Below are 17,181 nucleotides of genomic sequence, written 5' to 3' on the forward strand. Positions count from 1 at the left end.
TCGAAGTAACAATGTTTATTGTGGCAACAAGGGCAGGCAAAGACAGATCAAGGCAGGCCGTGCCATTGATGACACGGGGGGGGGCATGGGCCTAGAAACAGAAGACAAGAGGCAGTCAGACATGGTTTTGACTCTAGACACAGAAAAGTTCGGGAAAAATATGGAGGGTACAGGGCAACAGAGGATGAACAGCAGAGGGGCTAATGATCTTGGAGCGGGGGGGGGGACAGGTCTCGGCTTCCGGGGGTGTGGCTGCAGCCCTATAGCAACATGCCAGTGCCTCAGACTGGACCTTCTAGGATACCGGTCGGTGCTGCAGAAGTGAAGTGGCCCGGGCCTTACTGAACCCCTCTCGGAGGTCCTCTCGGAGCTGGTGGAGAGGTCCGGGGGAATTTCCAAGCCCAGTCAATGGAGGGATTGTGTCGCTGGAGCCAAGAGAATCCCAATACCACGGGAAGCTGCGGGGACTCAACTAGCAGGAATTGGATAGCCTCGCTGTGGTTCCCCGACACTCATAGGCTGACAGGGGTGATCTTGTGGGTGACCCGGCCTATAGAGTGCCCGTCCAACGCTCTAACACCCATGGGAATGGAGAGCTGTTGAGTGGGGATGCCCAGCTCGGACGGTGGGGTAACATCCATGAGACTCACATCGGCCCCCGAGTCGATGAGTACCTGGAGAGACTTGGACTGGTCACCGCCACAGCAGGATGGCATAGAGAGGGGGGAGAGTAAGGGGAGAAGAACCATTTATCTTTTAGACCCTCCAGTGTACACACTCCAACGAATGAGCTAGCTCTCTTGAAGGGACAAGACACAAAATGACCATCAGTATCGCAATACAGACAACTATAGGTCTCAAGTCTGCGTATGCATTCGGCTGGAGATAGCCTAGCCCTGCCGAGCTGCATCGGCTCGGGAAGAGGTGAATCGGCAGTCTCCGGGAGGCTCTTGGAGGGACACGGGTAACCACGGATCCTTTCAGGGGTGTCCGGAGTTTATCAGCTCACGGTGGGATCCCTGAGTGAGGGATTGGGACCGCAATCGAACCTCTTCTCCCTCCTACGTTCCCGTAGCCGACCATCGATCCGGATGGTTAAAGCGATGAGTGAATCGAGACCCGTTGGTAGTTATCAGACTGCCAGCTCATCCTTTACCTCCTCTGATAATCCATGCAGGAACTTGTCGAACCGCACTTCCGGGTTCCAGGTACCCTCCGCTGCTAGCATGCAGAACTCCACCGCATAGTCTATCACACTGAGGGTGTGCTGCCGGAGCTGGAGTAACTTCCGGGCAGCCTCTCTCACGGACACCGGAGCCTCGAATACTTTTCTCACCTCCGCCACGAAAACCTCGGAGGCAGACTGTTGCTCCCACACCACCGTGGCCCAGGCGAGTGCCCTCCCGGACATCAGCGTAATAAAATACACAATCGTTGAGTGGTCCAAGGGGAAAGAAGAAGGCTGCAGCTCGAAAACGAGGGAGCATTGGGAGAGAAATGCCTGGCAGGTTCTGGAATCACCATCATAGCACTCCGGGGGAGGTCAACGGGGTGCCCGGGAAACTGCGGTGACGGCACTGCTACCAGGCAGGTTACAGAGGGGCTAGGAGGTTACCCTTTGTGGTCGGCTGCCTAAAGGCAACCCATGGACATGCTCCCGCAACATGTCCAATGCTTGGTCATGACGATCGGCCGTGGCCGATCGGAACCCCTCCATTATTCCGCGAAGCAACTCCTCGTGCCTACCAATGGTGGCTCCTTGGGAGGAGATAGCGTAGCGGAGCTGGTCCAAGTCTGCTGGGTCAGTCATGGCCAGTTCGTACTATCAGGAATCAAGGTAAGACCCAGATGCAGACTGTCGAAGTAACAATGTTGATTGTGGCAACAGGGACAGACAAAGACAGGTCAAGGGAGGCAGGGGTCGAAAATCCAGGGTAAGGCAAAGGTACAGGACGGCAGGCAGGCTCAGGCAGAGAGGTCAGGCGGGCGGGTACAGGTTCAGGACAGGCAAAGGTCAAAAACCAGGAGGACGAGAAAAGTGGCGCTGACAGGATACCGCTGGTTAGCTTGAATGAACAAGACAAACTGGCAACGAACAGACAGAACACAGGTATAAATACACAGGGGATAATAGGGGAGATGGGCTACACCTGGAGGGGTGTGGAGACAAGCACAAGGACAGGTGAAGCAGATCAGGGCGTGACAGGTAATGCTTATACACTGATACTAGGCATCTGGGAATGGGAAATAATGTTCCCGTAACATTGTGAAGAGGTTGTCAGTATGTTTGGTGCTGAGGAAGGGAGTCATGTGTTAAATGGAGTGTGTGTATGTGTGTGTGTGTGTGTGTGTGTGTGTGCATCCATGTGTATGTGTATGAAAATAGCTTCAAATTCATGTCCCCTGCAATGCAGCTCAGCCTAGTCCAGTCTTCAGCCCATACAGGCTATTTACATTCAGCCCATGTGCTGCAATGGAGATCTAGCCATCAGTGTCCCCTGTCGCACGCCCCCACACCTTAGTCTGCACACACAGCATTCAGCTGCCCAGGACATCTAACTACTGCACAGTAGCCCACCCCTGTGAAATGCACAGTGTCTCACATCCATGACATTACAAGATACACAGTATTTGGTTTAAGACAGATCAACAATGAGTGTAGCGATCCTATATGGAGTGCACAAAACATGTGATTGAACTAAACCAAAAAACAGATCCAATTTACAATCACACACAGATGAAAGGCTCCTGTCTGATTGGATTTTTTTCCACAATACTTTAGCAGAGCGGTATTTAAAGGGAACTGCAGTGGGGTCGCCAAAACGTACAGCCGCAATATGTTTATTTTTGGGAAACCTCACAAGTCACAGAAATGTGAGTCTAAAAGTCTAAGAAGCAGTAGATCTGTTCTATATGCACTAGTTCTATACTTCACTTTTTTAAAAGTTTTGTTTTTGCGTCTTTTACTTTTGGTAAAAATACAATATTTTTTTATTATATTTCACAGCTGTTCAGATGGTACAATGACTTTCTACAATATACTTGCTTGTTTTGTCACAAACTGAAATTAGGTGAAATATTATACATTTTTGCAACCAGGAAATGGTACAGCAACTTCTGCATAGTGCATCTTTAAAGAGTACAGATTATCGTATGGGACAATATACAAATGTTTTTAAGAAAGACAATTTGAAAGATACAATTTTATTGAGTAAATGTGCTTATTGTTTTCTCTTCATTTTGATAAGAAAGTAAAATGCAACGAATTTAAAGGTTATTTGTTGATGGAAAAATCTAAAATGTACAGATTTTAAAGTCGTTTCATTAGATTTGGGGTGGGGTCGCAAGAAATTTGAGATTAAAAAAACGGGATCCCTGCTGAAAAAGTTTGAATACCACTGCTGTAGGGGTTGAGGGGTCAACAGTCAAAACTACAGTATAACAAATCTTTCTGTATGTCACACACACACAATGCACGGGCACACACACACACACACACACACACACACACACAGAAAGTATACATCTCTTTCCATCTGACCTCATGTTAGAGCCAAAGAGCACCATTCACAAAGTTAAGGTTCATGCCTTCCACAAAACACTGTCACAGGTAACTGAAGGGACCACTGACAACCAGTACATCTGAACTTAAAACACACTGTGTGACTGCGTGTGTGAGACAGAGAGGCAAAGGTGGGCTTCAGTAAGTGAAACTGTGTGAGACAAGATGACAGTATGCTAGAGTGTGAAAGAGAATGAATGAGGAGAAATAAAAGGAGAGTGTGTATAGGGAAGGGAGAAGTGTGTGTGTGTGTGTGTGTCCGTGTGTCTGTTTGGGAGAGGGAGATAACAGATGTGACTGTTGTTAAGCTATGCCTAAGTGATGAGCAAACAAAACAGACTAATCTAATGAGAGAGCTGCTGGACTGACCAGCAGGCAGGCAACACACACACACACAATGTTGCAAGCACACGCATGCACCCACGCACACAAACATGCACGCAAACGTGCATACAAGCATGCACACAAACACACACACACACAGCTCTCACAAACATTCACTCCGCAGCCTGCCATTCTAATCCTTCATTTGCCTGTACAGATGGGACTGGATTCTATTCATTCTGCATTTGTGTGCACAGTGTGAAATGGAAGTGTCAACCAGCTTCTCTGGTTAGCAGTAATTTCCTGTTGGGATGATTGATTGGAATCCTGGCTTCACCTTGTTAAGTCATCTGACAGATGTAGTTCCAATCGCTCAAAGCAGAGCCATGTATAGCTTGCAGATACATACACACACACACACATATACTCCTTTGGAATGGTCACCTGCTGCTCTGATTTTCGACTGCGTCCCATAGGGCTCTGGTCAAATGTGGTGCACTATAGAGGGAATAGGGTGCCATTTAGGACTCAAATGTACAGCATCACATCACTGGATGCTTCATAACAGTGAGAGAGAACAAGACTTAGCCTAGCTGTGGTTTCCAACAACAGAAACCTCCACTATGTTAAGGATGAACTCACATGGCAGCCAGCAGCATGACTCAGCTCCGGTTAATCTAATCAAAGAGACCAATCAAATTAGCCACACAATGCTAAACAGACCAATTCGATATACCTATGTCTTGCCATACTCAATCCTTACTGTACTCACCCCTGATTCAATGATGGGGTAATTCTTGTCATAAAGTAAATGGACGCCATGGTGCTACAACATTGCCGTGCTGAGCTAGCCTCACTGCAGAGACTATATGAGCCTACTGTATGTGACCCTGGGAGGACAGGGTTCCAAATGTTTCAGCAGTTTCCGTTCAGAGTACAGAATAGAACTGCATACTGATTTCTTCAAGCCACGCATGAAAAATCTTTATTATGTTGATCAACACGTTCATCGGCCAGTCAGACAATCGAGTGCCTTTGGAACTGTATCCTCAGACATTTGCACTGTTGTCCTCTCAAAATGTGTGTGTGTGTGTGTGTCTATGAGTGAGTGGGATATCTGACACCATATTGTGATCTGTGGTGTCTGGCAAAGACAGATTTGTGGTCATATACAGTAGAATATACATTAGCAGCTTGCTTCAGGCCTATTCCAAGAATCCCGTAGGTGCTGGTGGGGTATAGTTCAGCTGTTAGTAATGGTGGTCCCCATTCTCCTGCCCCCTCTCCACTAAGGCCACCTCCCAATAGTGGCAAAAGGAGGACTGAGACATGCAAAGTCATAACCCTCTCAGCCTGCTCCCCTCCACGGTCTGACAGGCTCATTAGAACAGACAGTGTGAAACAGGTTCTGGTTACCTCAGGGCTCATCTGGGCCAAATGGCTTGGTGACTTTAGTCTCTCTCTCTCTCTCATTCCTTGCAGATTATAGTAAAACATGTTTTAGGGCAAATCAAAACACAAGAATGTAGACATTTCCAAAATACATCAATAGCCTGCAAAGTATTTATTTGCGAAACTATGCAAAGGACTACAAGCTGGTGTGCAATATTGTGTGTTAAATCAACAACACAAGTAAAGCCAATCTTAACACCATCGGGACTGATGCTGCAGAATTCACAGTGTGAGTGGGACTGGAAAAACAACTGCAATTCACCTGGATGGAGGACTGGGTGATGATGATCAAAACAGAAATGTAGCAATGCAGTTTGGTTTAACAAAATATAGCAGGTTAAAGGCAAAACAAGCCCCTAAAATAAAACATTCAAAGACTTTACCTTAAGTTATTTGAAGTCTTTGCAAGTACGCAACTGGCGGGCAAACTTGGCTAGCTAGCAGTTGCAGCACCACAGCCAGCCAGCTGTGTGACAGAAGCACTGCAAGACTATTGAACTGATGCATTGACTATTTGTCAACTAATAATCTGTCGTTCCGCCCCTGAACAAGGCAGTTAACCCACCGTTCCTAGGCTGTCATTGAAAACAAGAACTTGTTCTTAACTGACTTGCCTAGTTAAATAAAAGGTAAAAATATATTTTTTAAATGGCAATCACACAGACCATATTTTGCATGATATCGAAATACGAATAACTACGATATTTGATTGAAAGGCTACATTTGGCTGCATTTGGTTCAGACTGTATGCTATTACATTGCAAAACATATGAATACCTCATGGTCTAACAACTGACTCAGCCCGAAATATGCCGAGTCACCATGGTAACAAGGAATGCAATACCCCTAGGTGCTGGAGGGGAGCAATTTGTGCACGTTTCCCACAAGCCATAACCAAAATCGAATCAACATCCAATACACTAATATATTCTTACACTGTACGTAATAACTTGGATGTATCTAACATACAGTGCATTCGGAAAGTATTCAAACCCCTTGACTTTTTCTACATTTTGTTACTTTACAGCCTTGTTCTAAAATGTATTAAATTATTTTTTCTCTTATCAATCTACATACCCCACAATGACAAAGTATTCAGACCCTTTACTCAGTACTTTGTTGAACCACCTTTGGCAGCGATTACAGCCTTGAGTCTTCTTGGGTATGACGCTACAGGCTTGGCACACCTGTATTTGGGGAGTTTCTCCCATTCTTCTCTGCAGATCCTCTCAAGCTCTGTCAGGTTGATTGGGAAGCGTCACTGACCAAGGTCCTTCTCCACCGATTGCTCAGTTTGGCCGGGTGGCCAGCTCTAGGAAGAGTCTTGGTGGTTCAAAACATCTTCCATTTAAGAATGATGGAGGCCACTGTGCTCTTGGGGACGTTCAATGCTGCAGAAATGTTTTGGTACCCTTCCCCAAATCTGTGCCTACGACACAATCCTGTCTCAGCACTCTACGAACAATTCCTTTGACCTCATGGCTTGGTTTTTGCTCTGACATTCACTGTCAACTGTGGGACCTTATATAGACAGGTGTGTGCCTTTCCAAATAATGTCCAATCAATTGAATTTACCACAGCTGTACTCCAACCAAGTTGTAGAAACATCTCAAGGATGCTCAACGGAAAAATGATGTACCTGAGCTCAATTTGGAGTCTCTTATCAAAGGGTCTGAATACTTATGTAAATCAACTATTTCTGTTGCTTTATTTGTAATAAATTAGAAAACATTTTTAAAAATCCTGTGTTTGCTTTGTCATTATGGGGTATTGTTTGTAGATGGATGAGGGGGGAAAAAACACATTTAATCCGTTTTAGAAAAAGGCTGTAACGTAACAAAATTTGGAAAAAGGGAAGGGGTCTGAATACTTTCCCAATGCACTGTACACGGGTGCTTTAACAGTCAACACCAATCTGTTCGCTGTCAGGGATCTATCCGGTGTAGCCTAATCCTGGACACCTTGCTGGTGACTACGATGACGTTGGGGCTCAGATTGCCATTCGAATGCTTCTCTATTATGTAACTGAATTTAATTAATGCCTAATTCCGTTCTCTTACGAAATCAAATCTCACACGTTGAATAATGATCATGAGTATTGTTCTTCTTCTTGCAAAGCCTAATCGCAAATGATCAATTTAGCAATCAAACAATTCGATTGATATGACAAACTTGTCTGTCCAAAATGCTACCAAAATTGCAAATGAGGCAAAACCAAACTTCCATTTCATAGGCTACATGCACTAGAGCCCACTGGCAATAGCGCAGATCAAGCACAGTCTCAGTAAAACAAATACGATCAAATAGAATTATGTGTTACAAAATCGTTAGTTTACAATAGGCTAGTAAGGTTAGGTGCAGTGCTTTATACGCTACAATGCATCGAACACTGAAAATCAATGGCCAAACGTGAGAAGCAACCTACCTGTGCGCAGGTTGAAGGAAACTCTGGCTTCGGCGAGGTACGGGGTATCGCTCTTGGACCGGACTCTCCTGATCGGCCGGCGGTCTATATGGTCCTCTGGAGAAGCCGCCATCAATTTGAGCAGCGTCCAGTGACGACTGGGAGGTTGGGACAGACAGAGAGCCACCACCGCTCAAGAGGAGGTACTGATGGGGAGGAAAAAAACTGAACGGGTAGAGACCGGAGAGGGAGATGTGACTTTTGACGCGAGGTGGAGCCGCCACTACAAAGCTCCTTAACCCAACAGCAGACAGAGGGGAATGAGAATAAAGGGAAACAATTATGAATAAACAAGTAAATGGCCTACATTTTCAAAATAGCCTATCCAATGCGGATTTATGGAGTTAAATTATCAATATAAGCTCCTGTATATGGATGTTGATCAGCAAGTGGAAATCTTGTATGAGGTCAGGGTATATTTTTTTAAACGTACACCACCAGAGGGCACTATTAACTTAACTAGCCTACAACTTTCCCCTCCACAGTGGATTTTGGAGCGGAATCTTCAATGCTTTGCGACAGCAAGGGAGTCTTTACGGTTTTTCAAATTAATTACATTAAGAAAAGTAAACAAACTCTGCCTCGCCATCTGGTAACTCTGCTGGGTATGTATGGACGTGTTATGCATGAACTCGAGTTATTCTGAAAAAGGCAATTCCATGTAGTGATCGTTGTGCACCTTATTTGCGTTGCATGTAACATTTTTACTTTTGGTATTTAGCTACTTTCAGTATTCAAGATGGCTCTTCTTTATACCCATGTTTTCAAAGTTTTAGAAATGTAGGCTATAGTATCGTTGAGGAAATTATATTTATTTCTTTAATATTCTGTTAGTTTTTATAAAACACGATTTGATTTACGAGCCACAGCTGATTTGAGTTTGCTCACTGACAATCAAAACTTTTAACACTTCTTGTGTAGACTGCTGGTTTGGACACGTTTTCGCCTAAATACCCTTTAGAATGCGTAATCCTATGCCCACGCAAAACGTGTTAAAATTCAAGGCTGTCATGCACAACGCGATGTAAAATGTAACAAGTAAATATGTATATCGCAGCCAGTTGACATTGATCAGGCGCTGGTGACAATTCTCATTCCCACATTCAAACAAGTAAATGATACATGTATAAATGACCGTGGCCTTAAAAGTGTATGAATGCAAATGTGTAATGATATAGTTTGTCCATCTGTGTCACCTATATTTAACTAGGACAAACTATTCCAATGCCGTCAGAAAATAATTATCCTAACTTTCTGTCTTCTCTTACAGAGCTGTAGTGACAATGATTCTTCGAAATCTAGTTTCAATTGGACTTGGTCCTCGCGTGTCTTCTCCAGTGACACGTCGGCCTTTGGTAGAGATGACCAGGTCTGCCAGTTCAGGTAAAGTCCTACCACATGCATGAGCTGAATTCATAAGTCTCCATACATTGACTTTACATTCTAGTGTACATTGTAATAGGCCTAGGCTACTGCTGAGTGAACAGTCTAATGCAGGGAAGGGCAAATCCTCGGATCAACCCCCCCCCCAAAAAAAACCCCAAAAAACAAATTGGGATGGGCATCAGCAGTTTTTCTATTGTTATGTCAGTCACTCCATTACCCCATGTCAGCTAAACATCTTTAGATTGCTAAATTATTCTAGCCAGCTATCTAAACTTGTTTTTTCATCGTGGTCGAATTACCGACCAGGGGGCCCCAATTTATTTTGTTAGTCACTCTCACTCGGCTATCATATTCAAAACTGTAAACTTTTCTCTCCGCCCCATGGGAAAATGAGTAGAATTGCATGAAATTAACTCTAAAACCCCAAACATGTCTCACCGCTGTCAAGAGGGGGGCTGAGAAAATGTTTTGTTTGCAAGTTGGGCGGGTGTCCCAACAAAATTTTACTTGGGGCCCCCAAAAGGCTAGGTCTGGCTCTGACTGCATGTGTGGGTACGCAGACCCCCGAGCCACTGCGGCCCCTCATGATGAGTTCAGGTTTTTGTGGCCCCCCCATCAATGTTTCCCATCCCTGCTCTAATGGCTCTTATTAATGTATAAATGTTTATCTTCTGTAGATATGTCTGAATTCCGGAAGGTCTTCTCTAAAGCCAGGCACATAGCCATCATTACTGGGGCGGGTGTGAGTGCAGAGAGTGGAGTGCCTACCTTTAGGGGTGCTGCGGGCTACTGGAGGAAATGGCAGTCTCAGGTAATGTAAAACAGACATGCATAGACCTACAGGAATTCATTTCACAATCTGTAACATGCTCATGTACACACAGACGTTTACATCATGCCATAAACACTCCCCTCCGTATGCATTTGGACAGTGAAGCTCTAATTTTACATTTGGCTCTATACTCCAGCAATTTGGATTTGAGATGTTTCATATGAGCCGTCAGTACAGAATGTTACCTTTTGTTCGAGGGTATTTTCATATCAGTTTTACCCTTCAGAAATGAAAGCACTTTATGTATCTAATCCACCCCCCCATTTGAAGAAGTCATAAGTATTTAGACAAATTCACTTATAGGGTATTAAAGTAGTCAAACATTTAGTGTTTGCGTGCTAGGAATATGGGACCAATGACTACATCAAGCTTGTTACTCTACAAATACATTGGATGCATTTGCTGTTTGTTTGGTTGTGTTTTGGATTATGTTTTGCCCAATAAGAACTGAATGGGGAATGATGACTAGAGTAATTATTTCCAAGTGAGTAAATAAGATGTTTCTAACCAATTTAGAAAAATCATGAATTAATAGTGATGAGTGAGAAAGTTATGAAGGCTACAACAAAACATGCTTACCTCTCACGATGACCAATAGCAGGGGAAGTTAGCTTTTTTGGGGGAGGTATGATCTTTGTCCGTCTCACTCATCATCATTCACAATTCATGATTGTGGCAGTGACCCCACTCTCCTAGAGTGTCTTGGTGAGTTGGTATATGCTAAAAACACATTTCCAATTCATACATGCATTTAAAAATGTTACCATTACACATGGGTTCAAGTGTATTATTGCTTTTATGCAATGGGTTACCAGCATTAAAAAGCAAGATTATTTCCCAAACCATACATTTTTCAGCAAAACGTGGTGCTACATTCACTAACACTGGTTGTCAATTGGAATTTTAGGCGTACCCTGGTCATTAGTTCAATTCATATTGACTGCCATGTAAAGCAAAACTACCCAAGTGTTGGTTGATAGTTCCAGAACTTTGTAGGTTGCTATGGCAAAAAAAAAGCTGTATTTCATTTGACCTGTTTTCTATTGACATTTCTTTGTATATATCCATAAAAATGGTGCCAGCTGATTCATGATTTCGAGTGGCTGAGAAAAGCTGCCTGTCTCTCTCGTCCTGACTCCCGACACCTTCATTACTATGGGACAGCTGGAGATTTGTTTCAATTTTGAAATTCAATGTTGCAAATGTCAAAGAGCAAGACCGCAAGGTTTCTACGAATCTCCCCTGTTGAAAACTAAATGTTAGTCTAAAAGAAATGTGAGATAATGTCTAGATGCTTTTTATAGTGGAGATGAAGTTTATAATTGACTGGCTGGGCTGGTGAGACAGTGGACTGCGCAGTCAGATGGAACAGAGTAAATAGGCATTTCAACGTCATTTCTTTAGCCAATGGTAACTTGTGGAAAAGACAACGTCTGGAATGTGGCTTTAACCAATCAGCATCCAGGATTAGACCCAATGTCCAGTATATCATGGGCAAGATGGACTCTACGGGAATTCCAAACTACCCGTTGTATAAATGCTTGTACGTGTGTGAAATAGGACAAATATAAGCACCCACCAAATTTGTATTATTATTACTTACAAAAAGTGACTCCAAAATGACATGATACATTATTCACTTTCTATTGGGCAAAAACATCATCCGAAACAGAACCAAAGCTGTAAATGCATCCAACAAGTTTGTAGTCACAAGCTTTATGTAGTCATTGTGACATTCTGCGCTGTCGCCTTATATGAAACGTTTGATCTCAAATCCAAAATGCTGGAGTATAGAGCCACGTTTAAAATGTTAGCTGCACTGTCCAAATACATACGGAGGGGAGTGTACTCCCGTATCAATGGATTTGTCTTGACAACAACAATGAGGAGGGGGGTTAGGCGTAACCACGGTTACTGTGTGCGGTTCCCAGGGAGAGCTGAGGAGCTGGAGCCAGTATCAGTTAATCTAAGTAGGACAGTCTCATCAGAGATTCACTTTGAGAGAGAGAATCAAAACAAACCTTTAACTTGTGTTTGTTCCATCCTGTGCCCCCAAGTGTTTATTTATGGGAGCTTGTTCACACTCTTTAATATGTGAAAATGTCATGTTTATTTTGTTTTTCCCTGGGATCTCTATATCTACAACTCAGCGTGCCTTGCCGTTCTCTGCTCTAACTATGACCCAGTCCTCCCATCTGCTATTTACCTAGTCACTTACTCTCATCCAGTCTGCCCTTAACAATGTAGACTATCCCATCCATCTCCACCCTGACACCCTTAGACTCTACCTCCGCATCCTGTGAACTCTATTCCCTAACCCTCCCCACCCATGTCCATCTCTGTCCACAGGACATAGCCACCCCTGAGGCCTTCTTTCGGAACCCTTCCCTGGTGTGGGAGTTCTACCACTACCGACGAGAAGTGATGCTGAGTAAGGGGCCCAATGCGGCCCACCTGGCCATTGCAGAGTGTGAGGCCCGGCTGAGGAAGCAGGGCCGTTCTGTGGTAGTCATCACCCAGGTCATAGATGATCTGCACCGCCAGGCCGGATCCAGACATGTCCTCAAGATCCACGGTGAGAGGGCTGGGCTGGGACAGGGCTAAGCGGGTCTTTAAGAGGGCTGGAATGGGCTGGCCAGCAGGGATTGGTTCAGACAAGGCAGGCAAATATGTTTTTAGAAAGAAGGCACTGTTTCAAGAGAGGCTCCATTGTTAATAAGTAAGCTCAGAAGATGTACTCAAATAATTAGCCCTTGCTCTAGTGGTGGTTTCCAAAGCTTGTTGTTCAAAATTTGAACGTAAGATAAGGATAAGATTGACTAGTGTCCCTGAAGGTAAATCCTACTTGGACAAATGTTGTCATTATCAGCATGTTTTTGAGAGACTTCTCCAAAGTGTCTGGACGGTGCTCAGTTCTGTATCTCTCCCCGGTGAATCATCAGGAAGTCTGTTTGAGACGCGCTGTGTGAGCTGTGGACATGTGGCTGTGAACCAAGGCAGCCCAATATGCGCTGCCCTAGAAGGGAAAGGGTAAGCAGCACTACAGCTCCTCAGTACAATACAACCACCTGCTCAGGCGAATCTTCTACATTGGATGTGTGACTTGACTTTTAGAAAAATGGTTGTATTTGATTGTTCCACAGTTCTCCTGACCCAGATACCAGTGATGCCAAGATTCCCCCAGAGGAGCTGCCAAGGTAGGGGATGATTAGTATGGTTCCGTCTATTTGTTGACATATATATATATGATAAAATCGTTTCCACGTGGTGCCGGTAGTGTTATTTGCTTTTAACTTGACCTCTTCTCAATCCTAAGTAACCATACACCTGTTATGTGTGATGTCATCCCTTGTGTGTGATGTCATCCCTTGGTGGTTTTATGTGCAGGTGTGAGAAGAGTGACTGCCATGGTCTGCTCAGGCCCAATGTGACCTGGTTCGGGGAAACTCTGGACTCGCACGTCTTGACCAAGGTGGAGACGGTGCTGGACACCTGTGATCTGTGTCTGGTGGTGAGTTGGCCTCGTAGTCGCTGGAGAATCTTGTTGTTGCTATGTATCTCAGTCTTTATATACACACACTTTAGTATGTAGTAAGATTTTGTCATACGCTGTAGAGACAGCCTGATGTAAAGCACCACACACCTGAAACTGATGTTCAGACCAATGTATAATATACACACACTTCTCCGAAATGGCTTTGCTGGTGCCTATGCTCTCTATCTGCCCACAGGTTGGCACCTCCTCCATAGTGTACCCGGCAGCCATGTTTGCCCCCCAAGTGGCGTCCAGGGGTGTGCCAGTAGCAGAGTTCAACATTGAGACCACCTCTGAGACCACGCGCTTCACGTAAGCCACAGCCCACCGCTATTAGAAAATGATGTGTTTTTGTCGTAATACAAGTTTCTTTGGGGATTTTCAATTTCTTTTCTTGATGTGCAAAATACAAATACATTTTGTGAAGTCAAATAGTATATATAATTTTTTTTAAAGTTAAACGGGATATATTTAATCAAATAGGGATTCTTCGTCAAAACGAAGCCTGATAAAGTGTGTTTTATTCATGATTCTACTGCATCACACAGTTTGTCAGGTTTGAAATCAGTCAGCGTTATCAGCTCTTTGGTCTTAGATCTGATTGATCAGATGTGTGTCAGGGAAATTAAGAACCAAACACTTCCTTAGGGACACTGGAGAGCATTTCTCAGATTTCTCCTTTTATCCTTGCTTTGTCGTGTGTGTGTGTGTGTGTGTGTGGTGTGCCGTGCTTCTGCTGTACAGGTACCACTTCCAGGGCCCGTGTGGGGCCACGCTACCCCTGGCGTTGGCGCGTCACGAGTCTGAAGTTGTCTGAGGGGTCAAGGGGTGGGGTCTGATGGTGTCCGAACCTCTGGGGCTCCTCCCATATCCACTCCACGGCCGTTTGATTCCATGGTGATTCCCTTATCTGAAAACCGTGCCTTAAGACACTTTGAAACAGGAATTCTTGGTGGAGGGAGAGCTGCTGTCTGCAGCAGAGGACTGAATAGTCTTACTGGATACTTGATACTTATTTTGTTAACTAAACTGGAACTGAGATGTTATGTGTTGTCTCTTCTTGAAAGGCAGAAAAGTATATATTCAGCTGAAATAAGGAGAAGTATTTCTTGATATAGGACGGGCAAATGTTTTCTTCTCCGGAGTTTTGAGCGTGTCATTTCTTCATATACGGTATAATAATAACACATGCCATTTAGCAGATGCTTTTATCCAAAGCGACTTAGTCATGTGAGCATACATTTCTCTCTCTCTCACTGCTAATTCAGTATATTTCGGATGTACAGGCTTTGCTGGTTGCTCTGTTTTTGTGACATTATTGAGGTCAGTGCACATGCTGTACATGACACACACACACACATTATATAACATGCTGATGTAGCTTGTGAGATCAGATGATATTGTTCTTTATAGCGTATAGTAATATAATCATATAGCTGAACCTTTTTCTCACTCTATGGAGGATATACTTGCATTAACTCCAACCCAGTACAATACCTAATCCATGTGCCTGGCCAACTGTTTCCACAACCTTGGCCAAATACACACAACCATGACCAAATACATGCTTTGAACCTCAAGTACATAGCAACGTCACAGAGAGAGAGTCAGTTCATTGAACTGGCTATTGCTGAACCTGGACTATTGTATTCCCGTCCCTGTACAGTATTTACCATATCGATATCTATCCATAGTCATACTGTGGTTACATGGCATGAGAATGTGTTCAAGGGATATTTCGGGATGAAACCCTTTATCTACTTCCCCGGAGTCAGATGAACTCGCGGATGAAGATGTCATGTCTCTGCAATACAGTTTGAAGGAAGTTACTAACTACTGTTAGCGCAATTGCTAACTTGCGCTAGCACCATGACTGGAAATCTATGGTAACTGCTAGCATGCTAGTAGATACCATAGACTTCCAAGCCTTGTGCTAATGCTAGTTAGCAATTGCACTAGTTAGCGTAACTTCCTTCAGACTGTATTGCAGAGACATGACATTTTCATCCGCGAGTTCATCTGACTCCGGGGAAGTTGATCATTACCAAAATCCCGAAGTGTCCCTTTTAACATTATCATTTGTATTACTCATTGAAATCTATTTTTTTTGCCTAATCACGCACAACAACTCTGTTTTTGGAAATGTTCTATACCGAACCAAGTGTGTACTTGGATATCATGACTGTATTAGTACTTTTTTTTTTACTGCTAGCTACTACTGCTAGCTACTTTAGGTGTTTTTGCTTTTATGCAACGTAATGAGATCTCATGCAACGCTTCAAAATATACTACTGTCAACACCATGAATTCATTTGCATTACTTTTGTCCTTTTTTCTCTCACACAATGGTGTCATTACTGTCAGTCTTCAAAATAGGCTTATATGTGATTGGGGGAGTTTGCATTCCCAAAGCTAACAGTAGATGCCAGTATGTAGACTGTAGATTCAATAAAACCCCTCTGAACAGACAGAGTAGCCTGACTGACTGCAGAGTCTCCTGGCTATCTCTCAATTAGAATGCATGGGTAAGAGGAAATATAGATTTGTATTCTTCTGGGACAATGTTTTGCTCTGCTCAAGGTGAAGTGAACGCTAGCATTATTTCGGTAGATAGCAAAACCAGAGAGCTCATTTGGACCATCGTAATGTTGTAAAAATAAAAAGCTAATGTACATGTGAACTACTCGTCATTTGAATGGTCCTTGAATGACCATCTCTAAGCGTATTTTAGTTATTTATCTGGTCCTCTATGTATTCTGAAATGAGTCTCCATTTCTATTGATCTATTGAATGAGTGAGAAACCAGAGAGAGCATGAGGTGGCGGCATGTCTATGGGAGAGGATTTGCCTGCTAAGGTCCAAGCAGGACAGACCTCTCTTACAACGCACAAGGTCAAAGGTGAAAGGTCATACAAAGGGAAGGACCTCACTTAGAATGTCTTATAGAAAACATCCACAAGGGGGGGGGGGACCACAGTAAACATCCCAAAACAATACAGGCAAGTTTACTCATCAGGGGTGGGTCTGCCTGGCTCCTTACTGTTGATTTGGTTGTTGATGGGTGAGGTTAGAAGTTCCCATCCAGCTGAGTCCCCATCTGTTTAAAGGTCTGAATCTGTTCTTTATAGGCCTGGTTGACGAGAAATCGAGGGGGAAGGAGAGACTGACAGGGAGGTTACCTGAGCACTGTATGTGCATGGTTGCACCTGTGTGTTCCAGTTTGTGTGTCCCAGTGTTTGTCTATGTTCCACAGTGTGAATGTCCAGACTTAATGACATGACTCTCATGTTCAGGGTCCTCCAGTGTTAACGAGAGAGAGCGAGAGGAGCGGTTATTATGAATCACTGTAAGAGCTGAAGTTCCACGCAAATTATTTTAAAACACACTGACATACGGTGCGTATTAGGATGTCAGTGAGGATTGGGAGGTTATTACTGTGTCTGCGTATGGCATTTCTAGTGAGATTTGGAAATGGCTACATCTGTCAGATTTACAGAAATGTTGATTATTTAGCATTACCCCGTGAAATTAACATAATCAATCATAATGCAGCTGTAGGCCTACTGGTCCGTGGTCCCTACATGTTAATCTGAACAGGCAGGCTGTAACCTCGAACAGACCTGTGT

At 43.9% G+C, this 17,181-nt stretch overlaps 2 protein-coding genes across 4 annotated transcripts in view; one reads left to right on the forward strand and one right to left on the reverse strand.

Annotated features, from left to right (window-relative positions):
* The window catches only part of LOC112227368 (phosphatase and actin regulator 1), an 85,656-nt gene extending 77,621 nt beyond the window's left edge, over nt 1-8,035 (reverse strand). The window contains exon 1 of one of the 2 annotated variants that reach the window (XM_042307826.1): nt 7,764-8,035. In XM_042307826.1, the coding sequence (XP_042163760.1) occupies nt 7,764-7,875 (112 nt within the window). In that variant the 5' untranslated portion in view covers nt 7,876-8,035. The remainder of the gene's footprint in view (nt 1-7,763) is intronic. The other variant, XM_042307828.1, reaches the window with a different exon arrangement.
* Nucleotides 8,036-8,263: 228 nt separating this feature from the next.
* On the forward strand, nt 8,264-15,862 carry LOC112226839 (NAD-dependent protein deacylase sirtuin-5, mitochondrial-like). Of its 2 annotated transcripts, none has more exons than XM_042307829.1 (9): nt 8,264-8,407; nt 9,073-9,185; nt 9,866-9,999; nt 12,370-12,595; nt 12,963-13,050; nt 13,164-13,217; nt 13,408-13,531; nt 13,752-13,867; nt 14,300-15,862. In XM_042307829.1, exons 2-9 carry the CDS (start codon nt 9,086-9,088, stop codon nt 14,370-14,372), a joined length of 915 nt encoding a protein of 304 aa, XP_042163763.1. In that variant the 5' UTR covers nt 8,264-8,407; nt 9,073-9,085; the 3' UTR covers nt 14,373-15,862. The 2 variants fall into 2 exon arrangements, with proteins under 2 accessions (XP_042163763.1, XP_042163764.1); XM_042307830.1 differs by lacking the exon at nt 8,264-8,407 and adding an exon at nt 8,704-8,913.
* Nucleotides 15,863-17,181: the final 1,319 nt, after the last annotated feature.

This window comes from Oncorhynchus tshawytscha, linkage group LG28 (genome assembly GCF_018296145.1).
Source record: "Oncorhynchus tshawytscha isolate Ot180627B linkage group LG28, Otsh_v2.0, whole genome shotgun sequence".
NCBI classification, from domain to species: Eukaryota; Metazoa; Chordata; class Actinopteri; order Salmoniformes; family Salmonidae; genus Oncorhynchus; species Oncorhynchus tshawytscha.

What these genes read in the sequence shown, in the direction of transcription:
- LOC112226839 (XM_042307829.1), top strand. Translation starts at nt 9,086, where the DNA reads ATGATTCTTCGAAATCTAGTTTCAATTGGACTTGGTCCTCGCGTGTCT. An exon ending in GACCAGGTCTGCCAGTTCAG is followed by an intron (nt 9,186 to 9,865) that starts GTAAAGTCCTAC and finishes TATCTTCTGTAG; the next exon opens with ATATGTCTGAATTCCGGAAG. An exon ending in CCTGTGATCTGTGTCTGGTG is followed by an intron (nt 13,532 to 13,751) that starts GTGAGTTGGCCT and finishes ATCTGCCCACAG; the next exon opens with GTTGGCACCTCCTCCATAGT.